Source organism: Macrobrachium nipponense, chromosome 13 (genome assembly GCF_015104395.2).
Source record: "Macrobrachium nipponense isolate FS-2020 chromosome 13, ASM1510439v2, whole genome shotgun sequence".
NCBI classification, from domain to species: domain Eukaryota; kingdom Metazoa; phylum Arthropoda; class Malacostraca; order Decapoda; family Palaemonidae; genus Macrobrachium; species Macrobrachium nipponense.
Genome location: NC_087206.1, coordinates 85196841 through 85213068, shown reverse-complemented (window position 1 = coordinate 85213068; position 16228 = coordinate 85196841). Strand labels below are relative to the sequence as shown.

The following is a 16228-nucleotide window of genomic DNA, read 5'->3' as shown; positions in this document are numbered from 1 at the left end:
ACATCTGTGCCTTTATGGTACCCGACATCCTTACACATGTTAATTCCGTTCTTAGTAGGAAAAAACTCTTTTCTGGGCTCAGCTCGTGTCGGCCTATGAAAGGATCCTTAATATCATTCTTTCTAGGTAAAATTAATCTAAAATTACCAGAGAAAAACAAAATTAAGAAAATGTCAGTAAAACTGACTCGCTCACTCTTAAAAAGAAGTGTCGGTATGATAATAGGGGCGAGTGTGGAACACTACCACGAGACAATCACCAATTAGAACTTCCAATCAGAATCCCCCCAAGAGAGAGCCGATACCAACGGGCGATGCAGCCGCTACTACTACTACTAGAGGACGCCACGGACAGCAGCGCCCCTAGCGGACATCCTTAATTTTTAGCGCTAGCGTCAAGACGCCATTTTCCTTGTGCTGTGCTATTTTTGGATTTACCACTGATTTCTACCATGGAACGCTCAGCTATTGCCACGGCTAAGTTAAGTAACTCATAAGTAATATTTTACCACATTTTTATCTTCCGGGTACCAGTATTTTCCTCTTAAATAGGTCATATACGGTTCCTGGTTGTCTCGTGGCGGCGCCATGCTGCCTCGAAGATTCCGGTCCTCCATACTGGGACTTCTTATACTTATGGGCTTACTATATTACGTTCATTGTTTTTACATCGAGTTTTAGCTAGTTCAGCCCTCCTACCATTTCTCTTAGTTTGGTATTTATGGGCTAATATTTATTATTCCGGCCCAGCATCCCGGCTCTTGCTCTTCATCGGCTATCGCTGGCTCCGAGTAGGCCTCTGTTTCTTGGAACAGTCTGCCTCCTCCTGGGCTTCTTTCTCTTTTACTAAAAGTGTCTTTTCCATCTTTTCGATGTATAATTTATTTCATTTAGGGTGTTAGGCTAGCCTAGGTGCTTGTTCCTTGTATTGGTACAGCCTGGTTCACGTGGCCTCTCACGTTGTGTTGCTCGCGGCCTAGGCCACTTGCGGTCACGTGTCCCATCGCACCTTACCCTGCCCCCGCCCTCCCCTTCTGGTATAGGGAGGAGCTGGGGGACCCCTTGGTTGTCATGACAACCTCAGTTGCCTTCTCTCACTACTACTCTGAGGCAGCCAGGGGTTCCTCCCAGCGGGGGGTATAGGGCGACCACTCTTGAGGTACCGGGTCTCCATGCGGTAGTTGGTGAGGCGGGGAGGAGTAGGCCATCCCTCCCCCCTCTCTCGCTCCCGCCGTGTTACACCGGGACCTTCCTCCCCCCCTCCCCAGTTGCTCAGCCACCTGCCTCGCTATACGAAAGGAGCCTTCCGTCGCAGCCGGGGCACCTTTGGTTATAGGTTTCTGGCTCCGCTAACGAACGGGGTGGGCACCTCTAGTGGTCGGTTGCTTGCCTACTATATCCTTACATCTCTCCCCCGCTACCGGAAGGGAGCTTGCTTCTTACCCGCGCACTCTTCTAGTAGACGGGCGGAGGGAGGTTTGTTTAATTATTATTATTTTTAAGGATATACCCTAATTTTACAATGAATTGTGTTATATGATTAATTTTATCTTCCATCCCCGCCATTTTCTGTCGTGGTTTCCTTTTACCACCACTCCTGGTTGGTTTCTCTTTTGTGTCTCCGCCATCAGCGGAGCTATAGCCTAGAGCACACAACCAACCTGGTTACCACACGTATTTTGGCGGGGCTCTGGTTTAATCTAACTTTATCGCTCCGGCACCAGCGGAGCATCTGTTAGACTGTAAGTGTTTACCTGGTACTCATGTATCTTTCCACTTACAGGCTACCAACTGTCAGGTCCCAGCGTGTAACGCGACGCTGTTCGACCCCTGTGGACACGATGAGTGTAGGTCTCACGCCCCCTGTGCCACGTCTTTCAACGAGATGATCGTCTGGCACCCAGAAGCCTGCGCCATCTGCTACGACCTGGTCGGTCAGCTGGGAGATGGGGTAAGTCCGTTATAGGCTTACTTATCATTTTACTAACAACTTTTAGTCATAAGTTTGTTAACCCCGTTCCACCATTGGAAGCTAATCTCGTCTTTCTTTCAGGCTACTGGTGTGAGGGAAGTCGCCCTCGCCACCCTGAAAGCGTGGGTGGGCGGCTTCGGGAAGAACGCCGCCAAAGGCCAGCCCTACATTCTGGATAAGAAGCTGGCCGTCCAGCTCTTCCCCGCGGGCAAGTCCGGACTGGGTTAACGTTGACCCCTTGTCCGCTGCCCCTCTGATAGCCTCCATCCAGCAAGACCTCCAGCAATCCTTTGGGGTCGTAGCCTCCCAGGAGTCGGTCCCGGACGTCGCTGCCCTGGACCTTAACATCGAGCCTATGGCGGTAGGGGGGGAGGATTTGTTGGTTGAGGTAGGTGTGTCGGGCGCCCAAGGTCTTTCCTTGGGTGCTTCTGGATCTTCTCCTGTCCCCTCTTCAAGTGCTTCATTTCCAAGGCTTTGTGGGATCTGAGATCCCTACCCGCTCTCCGCTCTCTCTGTAGCCCGCAAAGGTGAAGGGACAGAGAGAACCGAAGACTACTAGCCAAGACAACTTCGAAGAAGTCGTCTTCGTCTTCTTCGGCTAGGAAGTCGTCGACTTCCTACGCCGATGCGGTGAAAGCGAAGCCGAGCTCTTCTCACCCAAAGAGCTCCAGAAGCAAGGCTTCTAAGGAGAAGGCTCGCGCTCCCGCCGAGCCACTGCCTTCTCCCGCCTCCACCGCTCCCACTCCGGCTACGCCGGTAGGGGTGGTAGCAGGTCCTACACCTTTGATCCCTCTGCTTTCTCAGCAGTGGTGATGCAACAGGTGGGCGAGCTGGTTGGCTCGCAAGTCTCCGCCTGGGGACACGGTTCGAGCAGATGTTTGCACAGTTGTCAAACACTCTGTCTCAGTCAGGCCAGTCAATTCAAGACCTCTCTAACAGGATGAGAGAAAATGAGGACCGAGTAGCCGGGCTATCTCAGGTTCCTCCTCCAGTCTCCCCAGCGTCAAGCACTGGGATTCTCCAACTCCCGCCATATGACTCTTTGCCAGCTTTCTCTATGGAGAACCCATGGAGAGTAGCTGCCTACGCTCCTTTCAAGGATGGGATGATCTCTATCCCGGAGTGTGGAACTCGAAGGATTGAGGACTTCGAGTTTTACCCTCCGGGTCTGACGCAGCCTTTCATCGGTTATGCTAGGCTGACGCCAACGGCTCTGACGAGGGAAGACAAGATCTCTAAAGAGTCGGTCCTATATAGTAGAGATCATGCTCAGCGGGAATGGGTTCACTGCCTTGAGGACTGGGAGTGTACGAACACCAAACTCCAGGCCTACAAGAGTCCCTTCACTATTTTCGCGACGGAAGAGGAGGTTTCTCTTCCGTTCGCCACGAAATTGGTGGAGAAGTCCCTTCAGGCAGTCCTCAAGGATGAGCCCATCCCACAGTTGAGGGAGGCGGAGTCTACTTCTCCACTCTTCCCGGCTTTCGGAGAATTGTGGGAGAACTTGCCAGCAACATTCACGCTTGGTAAGCTCAAACCGGACTGCGCCATGGACCAGTTCGGCGAGAAACTACCAAGGCTGCCGGATTCCCTAATCCAGGCAGAGTTTGATGCGCGAACCAGGTTTGGCAGGTCCCTCAATTCCCTTATAATTACGGAAATGGCGGCCCTCTCGTATGCTACGGAACCGCTGTTCAAGATTCTGGCGAAATCTCAGTTTCAGACGGTACTAACGGACGCTTTTGACTTCTTCCAGGCTAGGAGGAACTGCCGAAAGCATGTTCTACAAGAGTGTACCATTAGGCATGAGCCGAATAGACTCTTGGCCTCTAGCATGTGGGGAGCGGATCTCTTCCCAGAGTCCGCGGTCAACGAAGTACACCACGAAGCTGCTAGGCTCAACCAGAGCCTTAGAGCTAGGTGGGGTATTTCCTCGAAGAGGAAACAGGATTCCGTTCCCACTGCTGGTAAGAAACCGAAGAAGGCTGGTAAAAGGTTCCAGCCATATAAAAAACTCCAGCAACAGCAGCAATTTGTGCAGGCGGTCCCGGTTACCCAACAAGGACAACCTGCTAGTTCAAAGCAGAATCAGCCTATCCTCCTGTTGTCCCCTCAATCTCAGCCATCCACCTCCTACGCTATCTCACCGGCCCTTTCAAATCCCGGACGTGAGAACGCATATGAGGCCCAAGGCTACACTCAGCCGAGAGGTAGGGCGAGAGGTTACTTTCGTCAGCGTGGCGCAGGAAGGGCGACAAGGAGCAGGCAGTTCAGAGGAGGGCGTGGTGGCCAACCCGCCCATCAACAATGAGGCTCCCCAGGTAGGAGGGAGGCTGTTCCTCTTCCGCCACAGGTGGGGGTTCAGCAATTGGGCACAGAGCATAGTGTCCAAAGGATTGGGCTGGAGTTGGATCAAAGATCCTCCTCCAATCAAATCATTCCACCAGATACCGTCAAGGGAATTGACAGATTACGCGGAAGAACTCCTTCAGAAAGGAGCTATTGCGAGAGTCAAGCATCTAAAATTTCAAGGTCGCTTATTCAGCGTGCCAAAGAAAGGCTCAACAAAAAGAAGGGTAATCTTAGACTTGTCAAAGCTAAACTCTTTCATTCGTTGCGACAAGTTCAAGATGCTTACCCTCTCGCAAGTAAGGACCTTACTTCCGCGTGGAGCCGTCACATGCTCCATCGATCTTACAGACGCATACTATCATATCCCTATAGCCAGGCACTTCCGCCCATTCCTAGGATTCAGGCTAGGAAATCAAACATTCTCATTCAAAGTGATGCCCTTCGGTCTGAATGTAGCCCCCAGGATATTCACAAAAATAGCAGAAGTGGTTGTTCAACAATTGAGAGCTCAGGGAATCATGGTAGCAGCATACCTCGACGATTGGTTGATCTGGGCACCAACAGTCGAGGAATGTCTCAAAGCCACCAAAAAGGTAGTACACATTCTGGAACATCGGGGGTTCCAGATAAACAAAACGAAATCCAGACTTACTCCGGAATCTCGTTTTCAGTGGCTAGGAATCCAATGGGATTTGTCTTCCCACAATCTGTCAATTCCAGTGGCCAAACGGAAGGAAATAGCAAAATCTGTCAGACAATTTCTCAAATGCAATCAAACGTCAAGAAGAAACCAGGAGAGAATCCTAGGGTCTCTTCAGTTTGCTTCGGTAACAGATATCCTTCTGAAAGCAAGGCTGAAAGATATAAATCGAATTTGGCGGTCAAGAGCAAACTCCAAATATCGAGACGTTGTCAGTAATCCCACAGATCCTCCGCAACCAACTACGGCCTTGGTCAAAAGTAAAGAACTTAGCCAAGAAGGTACCCCTTCAATATCCCCTCCCAGTGTTGACCATTCACACGGATGCATCCCTGTCCGGGTGGGGGGGATACTCTCAGTTCAAACAGGTTCAGGGGACTTGGTCAGTTCAATTTCGCCAGCTCCACATAAACGTGTTGGAAGCAATGGCAGTATTTCTTACTCTGAAGAGACTGCTTCCCCCGAAGAAGTCTCATCTAAGGCTAGTTTTGGACAGTGCAGTGGTAGTTCATTGCATCAACAGAGGAGGGTCCAAATCCAAGCATGTGAATCATGTCATGATAGCCATCTTTGCGTTAGCAAACAAACACAAATGGCATCTGTCTGCCACTCACCTGGCAGGAGTAAGGAATGTGATAGCAGACGCCCTGTCCCGGTCAGTTCCCCTGGAATCGGAGTGCAGGTGGTCCTTCTGGACGACGGGTCATTCCAGTGGGTAAGCCGGAGAGTCCCAGTCTCCAAGTGGATCTCTTCGCCTCACAAGCGAACCACAAGCTCCCTTGCTATGTGGCCCCCAACCTGGACCCTCTGGCTTATGCCACGGACGCCCTGTCGTTGGATTGGAATCAGTGGAGGAGAATTTATATTTTTCCTCCAGTGAATCTTCTCTTGAAGGTCCTAAGCAAACTAAGGTCTTTCAAAGGGATAGTAGCTCTGATTGCACCGGACTGGCCCAAGAGCAACTGGTATCCTCTTCTTCTGGAATTGGGTCTCCGACCTCAACGGATCCCCAATCCCAAGCTATCACAATCAGTACAAATGAGGACTGTGTTCGCTTCCTCAGGAATTCTCCAGACCCTAACTTTATGGACTTCATGAAGTTTGCGGCTAATAAAGAGCTGATATTGATCCACAGAATATTCTCTTCCTAGAATCAGATAAGAGGGAGTCAACCATTAGACAATATGACTCAGCTGTTAAAAAATTAGCATCTTTCTTGAGAGAATCGAACACTACAACCATGACAGTTAATTTGGCTATATCCTTTTTCAGATCCTGTTTTGAAAAAGGTTTTAGCAGCTAGCACGATTACCACTCATAAATCGGCTTTGAAGAAAATCTTTCAAGTAGGTTTCAGATAGATCTGACTGAATCTTATTTCACATCTATCCCTAAAGCCTGTGCTAGACTTAGACCTTCTCAGAGGCCTACTACAGTTTCATGGTTCTTGAATGATGTCCTCAAACTAGCTTCAGATACTGACAACTCATCTTGTACATTCATAATGCTCCTGAGGAAGACATTATTCTTATTAAGCCTAGCCTCAGGAGCCAGAATTTCAGAACTGTCGGCTCTATCCAGGGATGCGGGTCATGTGGAATTTCTCATCAGGAGGATGAAGTTCTACTTGCTCCGGATCGTAGCTTTTTAGCCAAAAATGAGGATCCTCTTGCAAGGTGGGCTCCTTGGAAGGTTATCCCACTTCCACAGGATCCCTCTCTCTGCCCAGTATCAACTCTTAGAGCCTTTCTATCTCGTACTTCTTCAAGATCCTCAGGTGCTCTCTCATGAGAGAAAAAGGTGGTACTTTGTCAGTAAAAGGTATTAGACAGCAAATCCTTTACTTCATTAAACAAGCCAACCTGAGTCATTCCAAAAGCACATGATATCAGGGGGAGTAGCCACCTTCAATTAATTTTTTATTTTCAACATATGAACTTTGAGGATCTTAGAAAGTATACTGGATGGAAATCCCCGACAGTCTTTAAACGGCATTATCTAAAGTCCTTGGAATCTTTTGTTAAAGTTTTCAGCAGTAGCAGCGGGAAACATTGTTTCCCTGATACTGTATAGTAGTTGTAGTATAGATCCAGGTCTCCTTTCTACCTACATCATCCAACATGCCTCACCCTATCGCCAGGCTACTCGAATATCATAGCCTTAGCCGTTGTATCATATAGTGGGTTGTCCCTTATTTTTTTGCTAGGGACATCCACACTTGTACTGATAATGTACTTCAGTGTAACCTACCTTATTTTTATGCTAGGGTAGGACACAATGTGTTTGTATATAGTTTTGCCATACTTATATTAATGATGGACTTCAGTGTACCTACCCTTATTTTTATGCTAGGGTAGGACACAATGAGTTTGTATATTTTGTAAATATGTTAAGTAAATCCCTTTGGTTTGTTTTTGTTTTATTACATGCATCTCTGTAATTTACTTTAATTACCATTTAAGTACTTTAAGATTCTAACGTTCTATTATTTTACTGTTTAATATAAGTTAGTTTAAGTGCTTAGTTTGTATGCTGTAATTGATTTACTTATATTATATCCATCATTTTACACTGCTTTTTTCATTGTTCCTTTTTTCCCATCTTGTCTGTTTCTCTGGTACTCTTTCATAGGCCGACACGAGCTGAGCCCAGAAAAGGGATTTTGACGAAGGAAAAATCTATTTCTGGGTGATTGGCTCGTGTCGCCCTATGAAACCCCCCCACCCCTTTTTTGGTTTGTTCCCCCCTTACGGACAAGATGTTTTTTAGATTAAGGATGTCCGCTAGGGGCGCTGCTGTCCGTGGCGTCCTCTAGTAGTAGTAGTAGCGGCTGCATCGCCCGTTGGTATCGGCTCTCTCTTGGGGGGATTCTGATTTGGAAGTTCTAATTGGTGATTGTCTCGTGGTAGTGTTCCACACTCGCCCTATTATCATACCGACAATTCTTTTTAAGAGTGAGCGAGTCAGTTTTACTGACATTTTCTTAATTTTGTTTTTCTCTGGTAATTTTAGATTAATTTTACCTAGAAAGAATGATATTAAGGATCCTTTCATAGGGCGACACGAGCCAATCACCCAGAAATAGATTTTTCCTTCGTCAAAATCCCTTATATACGTAGTATATTCTATTCAGGGAAACCATTTCTGCCACGAAGAGAATGTTTCCCATTCCACTCATCCATCTTCTCTTGAGCAATATCTGATTCTAAAAAGGTTGTGTGCGTTTCTCGAAAGACTTGACCATACCGTAGTCTTAAAGTGAATTCTCTACTACATCCATCTTCTCACTAAGCATGTATTCTAATAAGCCATGCTTTCGTAAGCATGAGAGCATTATATAATATAATGTTCTGCTGTGTTAGAATCCTTTAATAATGTTCCCTACGGTAAACAGCATTGAAAGGTTATAATATCTTTCTTATTGAAAGCTTCTTAGCAAAAGGCAGACAATATTTTATTTATGTTAGCTTAACTATCCCCTCCATTCGAGACTAAGTCCATGATTGTAGGGGGAATATACGGTTAACCATTCGATCCCGTTGGAGAGAGAGATGCAACCGACTGCTAATGACCGAGACCTGGATGGTACTGTATTGGCCTTACGCTTACAATGACAGCCCGGCCGTCTCGCTCGCTGCCTGGCTGCATTCATCGTGAGTTGCCAGTTACTTCATTTAATGAAGGAATATAATAAAATTATTCCCGAGCCTAAGGAAGCTCTCAATAATGCCAATTTAAGCCAAACAACCTTTGTTAAATACCGAAGCTGAGTAGGTATTGTCGTAACAAACTTTTTAAGCGAAGTCCTTACCAGGAAAATCCTGTAAGGATATAGATAATTTTGTAGCGAACCAACCACAAAGGCAACTATGGTATGCGTATATGACTTGTCATTCAGCAGTCGTATGCAGCAAGTCTTTCCTCTCCGATGCGGAGAGAGAATGGAAATTTTGCCCTCTCCGTTCTTTTCGTCAATAAACACGAATTAGCATTAGTCGAAAGAGATCGCAATGAAAACTCTCGGATCGAAGAGAATCCCTCAAATTTTTATTCTCTTGGAGATAAGGCCGTATTCTACGCCTCTATTATCTGGAAGAGCCTCTAATCAATGAATGAGAGCTCGTACGAACCTTGTTCAATTTGCAAAAACGATTGCCACTCTTTCTGTAAATGGTTGGTTGCATTATTTTAGAAGGAGGAAGATTTTTAAATATCGTCTTAGTAGTAATGAACTAATTTTTTTTCAATAAAAAAGGTCGCTAAGGTCTTATAAACTGAGAGACCTGCTCCCTTATTGGCTTCCAATTCCGATCTATCTTCCATTTCCTGTCCATCAAGTTGGGAGAAGAATGAGCAACCGGAGGAGAGCGCCTCCTTCCGTAAGGTGAAGGGCTTTTTAGCAGTACCGATTCTAACCTGACAAGGGCTAAGGCCGCCTGTGCGACATCTTGAGTCCCCGCCAGGAAAAAAAACCGATCTTGCTCTTGCCATTACTTGCATTAAGACTATCCTGAGAAGGGCGACGGCCGCCTGTGCAACAACTCCCGTCCTTATCAGGAGAAATCCTCGAATGTCTTTCACCTTACGCAGAATCAGGATCTAACTCCATATACGATGAAGATCCTGGTTTATAGCTTCAGGCGCTGAGCGCCTCATCTCAGGTGCTTTGCTCCTCGTTTCAGGCGCTTCAGGCTTTCAGGCGCTTCAGGCTTTCAGGCGCTTTGCGCCTCATCTGAGGCGCTTCAGAAGCCTTGCGCATCGTTTCAGGCGCTCCAGGCGCTTTGCACCTCATTTCAGGCGCCTCAGGCGCTTTTAGCCTTGTTTCAGGCGCTTCAAGCGCTCCAGGCGCTTTTCGCCTCGTTTCAGGCGCTTCAGGCACTCCGAGCCTGTTTTCAGGAGCTTCAGGCGATTTGCGACTCCTTTGAGGAGCCTCCGACGCTTTTTCGCCTCTCTTCAGGCTCTTCAGGCGCTTTGCGCCTCGATTCAGGCTCTTTAGGCGCTTTGAGCCTCATTTCAGGCTCTTTAGGCGCTTTGAGCCTCATTTCAGGCTCTTTAGGCGCTTTGCGCCTCATTTCAGCCTCTTCAGGCGCTTTGCGCCTCATTTCAGGCTCTTCAGACGCTTTGCGCCGCGTTCCAGGCTCTTTCAGGCGCCTCGAGCCTTGTTTCAGGCGTTTCAGGCGCTTCATGTCCGAGGAGCTAGAAGCTTAAAAATTATATATGTATGTTTAATCATTAACCGAGATCCATAATTCATTCGATCAACATATATTCTTTAATATCTAATTCGTTCTTCTCAGAATATATATATTTTCATATAAATGTACCGATGAGGAATTTGTTGAAATAACTCTTTCAAACCCCATGGGATAGAGCCTCCGTCTCTTTTGTACGGGGGTGGCGACGGAAAAACAGGATTAGGGCAATGCCTCTACCGCAACTGTTATCGAAAGATATCTCTCTGAAGTTCCGATATCTACGACGAGATTATCTTGCATCTTCATTGAATCTACGCCGTTGAAACTTTCTTCTCCTTATCCGTCAACACGATAATAATAAGGGGAACACATTACATTAGGACGCCTTTCCAATGGCGAACTTGGCAGTCTGGGACGTTCTACAGAACCTGCCGAGGGGACGCCTGATCGGTGGGGATTCTCTGAAACCCCCCTGCGGCGGTTGTCGACATTCCTTCTCCTCTGGGCTTGTGAGCTTGGAAGAGGTCTAGACCTGGGAGCGAGACAGAGCCGATCAGACGCACCCTCCATTGCAATGGGGGAACACTATATTCACTTCTTACCTTTTAAAAGCTTGCATTTGAGCTATCCATTTATCTTCAATTTGCATATATAAATTTGTAGTTTCTGAGGAGTAAGAAGGTGATGAGGATGCAACAACTACTAGTACTGCTAATACTCTAACTGCTCGTTAGCACAAACGCTATTAAAGCTTATAAAGTAAGCGTATCTAGTTATATGCTTTTCTGACTTCCTAAAGTAGGAAATTAGAGTTTAATATTTCCTTAATAAAGTTGTAACCTTTATTACATGTAATAATGAATAAATATTAATAATTCTCTTTATGGCAAACTATGTGAGTGTCTACCGATGATTTCGGTAGTTTCACTTAGTATTTTCTTCGAAATTTCGAAGCGAAATTCATTAAAAAGTTAATAAAAGCGTATGCCGAACCAAAGACCCAGTACTTCCCTGCAAAAGACAGCCCAGATGATCGATGGCGATGAAACACGAAAATCAAATCAGGAGGAACCGTAAACGTATGTTTACAGTCCAAACGATAGAGAAAAATCTGTCCTTAGAAGGTAATAGTTCCTATTCCTGCCACCCAGCGGCAGGCCGGTAGATCACCTGACCTACCTACTTGTAGCGTGTGCCGCGAAATTCGAATTTCTATCGGGGACGACGGAGTCTATAGCTAAGTATATATCTGACAGGGAAGTTGAATGTATGAAATCTGAGTTTTATGGCGCCATCGTGGCACCTCTGTTAGGTATGTTATGGCGCCATAACTCTATTATTGGTCCCAAAAGGCACTGATAACCAGAACTTGGCCCATTATGGCGCCATAAATCGCCGATTTGATGGCGCAAGACAAGCACCACAAAACTGGAACGCCGATAACTGGTGACTGCCTGTACCAAGTAATGTATCATAAGTAGTTACATGAAAATTTAAACAGGAATCAAAATTACAGGCTTCTCAAACAACTTAAGAAAACCATACTTTAATTATGAAAAGAATTATAGAATAAGAAAATCTAGTAATTGTACACAATTAAGGTAGGTACTCAAAGCGTACTATGATGGTACCCTGTTTTTCGGTTATGCAACTAGTATATATTTCAAATAATTTGCAAATGAAACAATATCTTGGCTTTGTAAAGTATAAGATTATTCTTGAGAATTCCAGTAAAAAGACATAGGATTTTATGTAGATATTACAATAAGGCGCCCAAGTGCAAACACAAGACACCATGTCTTTTAGTCAAAAGTGTACATTCCCTAGCAAAATTTTATCTCCACAATGGAAACCACAACATAAACAAACTTGATCTACACCTTAGCACCAGCTGAATCCTTATATTTCATTCAATTTCATTCATTTTACATGAACAAGTAAAAATCCTCACCTGGATCCAAAGAAATCTATCCTCGTAACGTAAAAGGAAGTGCTCCCCAGGTTCAACAAACCCTGAAGAAAAAACTTGGAGTAATCCCATAAATCTCAAAATACAGCATTACTAGTACATATTAACATAACAGGTCTAAAATAAGTTCCCTGAATAAAGTTTTTATACTTTAGGTGCCACCATGGTGCAGTGTAAGCCAAGAAGAGTCATCGCCTGAAATAAAAGACTAAAGTCCTTTTTTTATAATGACTATCACTAAAAGATAGCATGTTATAATTGTGTTTATTCAATCAGTTGGACTGAGAAATGAGGACTCCCAGTGTATTAAGAGCTTATTTGTTAGGAACGTTAATATTTTACACTACTACTACAATGACTAACGCTGTCACAAAGATGGTGTGCACCAACACTGAACTCTTCAGTATTTTGTAGTTATGTCTGATAATGTTAGTACGTAATAAGATCCGGTAACAATTATTTTTTTGTCAAAGGACCTACACATTCATATGGAACAAGCTCTAAAAACCATTATTTAACAAAAAGAAAAAAATTGAAGAACAAATTTAACACTCAAATATTATTTTTATGAAAACCTGTAAAATTTTACCAAAACTATGGAAGTAGCACATGACACATTAATGAGCATTTGTCTCTTAAATTTAGATAAACTATGGTAGTGATACATAATACATTAATAGAGTATTTAGGCTCTTAAATTTGTAAGTAATAACAATAATACTGCCAGTAAGACTATTCCATGTTGACATTTAAGAGGACTGGACTTTTTGTGCTAAATTACCAGGAACTTCAGCAGAAAGTGGATACCAATGCTTGGCAAAGCAAATAGTGCACAATGAAAGTTCTGTATCAAACATAGCTTGAAAAAGATGACCAAATGGGATACATCCCCACAATGGTTTAAATTAAGATTTTCATTGCTGGGAGTAAGGAAACCCTAAAAAAATGAATCATCTTTTAAAGCTATAAGTCCTGGGAAGATGTTGGCATACATACAAAACAACACTCCACAACTAGTATATTCATTGTGTGCTGTCCACTGTCATGAACATGTTGATAATTAACTAACTGAAACTGATCACGTAAACAGAATTCCTGTGTTAAGGGGCATATTGACTGCCAAATTTCAAGGAATCATCTAATTTAAGTTATTAACAGTTTTCAATATATTTAAATAAATGTATTTTGAAGCAATAATGCTACAAAGCAATTGTGAGATTGGTTTACTTATACCTTCCATAGAAAAATCCACGAATAGGTGAGTCCATAAATGCAGGGGGGTTTACCGTACACCATTTTGGACCGTTTTACAATAAATAAACGTATCTAGAAATGTTATTGCTATAAAAAAAATATTTTGATTGGTTTTTGGACAACTTGTAGTACATGTTTACAGCATTGTGGAAAACAAATTGATAACAAATTTGAAAATACAATTTATACAAGAATAATTGTTCCCCTTATGTATCCCATTTTCTCGTGTTAGCATAAAAGAGGAAACAGCTTATAAAGATAACTGAACCTTCAGAATCTAAGTATTTTAAATTTTCTTGTTTTTGTGTCCAGAAATATTGCTCTTTTGCCCTTTCCTGAGACGTTATTTTTATTTTTTCAAAACTAACTGCTTCTATCTCAAAGAAGACTGAAACAAGCCTTGTGTTTATTCAATATTATTTGTAAAATCAGAGGTAAAAGTTAGAAGGAAATAACCTCCAGTCATTAGGTATAAAGTCATTTACTTTATAGAATGGGGCATTATGACATCTGCACTCCCCATGAATACACAGTTCTATTCATTTGATTATATTGTAAATTTCATGGCACATTTCTTATATGACAAAATAGATTCAGTGCAAAAAATTAGTCTTCTCACTGCCAAGCTTCACAGTTATTTCAAAATAAGCATAATTTTTTTCTTTTGCATTTTTTCAAATTACAATTAAAAAAATGCTTATATCTCCAAGAAGACTACATCAAATTTGATGAAACTTTGACAGAGTGTAGTATAACTATATACGTATCTTAATTTTCAAAGAACTAAATTGATATCTGAGTGAGACTTTTATTTTTTTGGCATATTTTCAAAAAGTGACATCACATATTTATTCAAATGCAAAAACAATTAACTCAGATGTCGAATTTCTAACTTTTCACAGTAGTTTGAGGGCTTTAAGTATTGTCATAAATGCTTTGAAATTGGGTCATGAAACGCATAATGCGCTAGTCATAATTAGAATGAACCAATTGTGCAAAATAAGCTCCAGCATTTTCAAGATGACTATTTATATTCATTTACAAAACTTTAATAGTGCAAAGACAACAGAGCTAGAGGGGTGGACAGATGGACAGGAACAGAGAGTACTACAGTATTTTAATGATGCTATCAGTAAATGATGAGATACAAGGCACCAGTTGCACCCACTACCGTAACAGTGGTGTTTTCTCCAAGTTTCACCTTCATATAATCATACTTCACCTACATTGTTTTCTGGATCTCTTTGCTAACTTACTATACAACCACTGCAACTCCCCCTTTTAAGCACTTGCCTAAGTGCTGAATGACCAAAGTGCCCTTGTTCTTGGTTTGACTGCCTGAATCTCATAAATCAACCATCTCTGTACCTCAGGTAAATTGAAGAAGCTAATGAAAATGCTGACACTTAGTTGTGGTGCCCTCTAGTCACGGATGCTTACTTAAAGGTCTTGGAAATTCCTTAGATTAATGACTATTCTCAGTTAACACTGCACCATTTGCATGGTATGGACACTCATTATCAACCTTATATTAAAAGATTACAAATTTAATGAAAAATCAGGTAATGTTAACAACTACTGTACAAAGCAATTATTAAATCTTCATATGGTAAATAAGTACATATAATAACAATAAGACAAAACAACTAATTTTATTTAATTTCAATAGGATTATATACCAGTGTTTTAAAAGTTAATGATTTGTGGTATGACAAACTAAATCTTTCTTAAATGTGACTGCTTGAAATATCCACTATATTTTTTAAAAATGTTTTATGAAACCTACCTAAAGATCCAATTTGCACTAAATTGTGAAGTGCAAAAATAACATGAGGGGTGAGCTGTTCGTAATAAACGGAGTCTTCACATGAATTTGACGACCGACCAACTGGGTATGACCAAAATCTCAGAGGGCGTGGGAAGCCCAAGAAAAATATAGGAAGAGTGAATAGAGGTAATAAAGGAGCCGATATGACTGTAGATAATACCAAAAGACCAAACAGAATGGGAATTATGGCAAGGTTGAAACCTGAAAAATAAAAATATGTTGCATATAAATATTGGACCTACAATACTATATGTATACTACTGGTATTGCACCTAAATACAATGTTAACCCTTTAACGCCGAAGGGGTATGATAAAAATTGTCTCCCGTATGCCGGCGGGGTCTTGGAGTGAGCGCCGAAGCAGAAATGTTTTTTTTTCAAAAAATCACAGCATGCTTAGTTGTCAACATTAAGAGTTCATCTTACGCTCCTTATTTTGTCATTGCATGAAGTTTAGTATGAAACCATCAGAAATGAAAAAATATAATTATCATATATAAATAATGGGATATATGATAGCGCGAAAACACAATTTCATATATAATTGTATTCAAATCGTACTGTGAGAAAAACGGTTAAAGCTAACGAGTTAATTTTTTTCTGTTGTATTGTACACTAAATTGCGATCATTTTGGTATATAACACATTGTAAAACGATCAAGGCAACACAAAGAAAATATTATCACAAAATGATGCATGAATTCGTAACATGCTGACGTAAAAAAAAGCTGTTTTAAAAAATTCACCATAAATCGAAATATTGTGCTAGACTTCCCGTTTGTTGCAAAAAGAAGGTAATTGATTCAATATTACTAGACTGTAAGTGTTGTAGCTTACAATTGCAGTTTTTGACCATTTTGGTCGAGTTAAAGTTGACCAAAGGACGAATTTTTTTCTATTTATTGTTATTTATATGAAAATATTTCAAAACTGATAAAAGCTACAACCATTGGTTGTGT

The 16228-nt window shown here is 42.5% G+C and overlaps 1 protein-coding gene across 1 annotated transcript in view; it reads right to left on the bottom strand.

The window, feature by feature from the left end:
• The window catches only part of LOC135225383 (pecanex-like protein 4), a gene marked incomplete at its 5' end in the record, with an annotated part of 124711 nt that overhangs the window by 32799 nt on the left and 75684 nt on the right, over positions 1 to 16228 (bottom strand). The window contains 2 exons of the mRNA XM_064264716.1: positions 12170 to 12231; positions 15228 to 15470. Coding sequence (XP_064120786.1) covers positions 12170 to 12231; positions 15228 to 15470 — 305 coding nt within the window. The remainder of the gene's footprint in view (positions 1 to 12169; positions 12232 to 15227; positions 15471 to 16228) is intronic.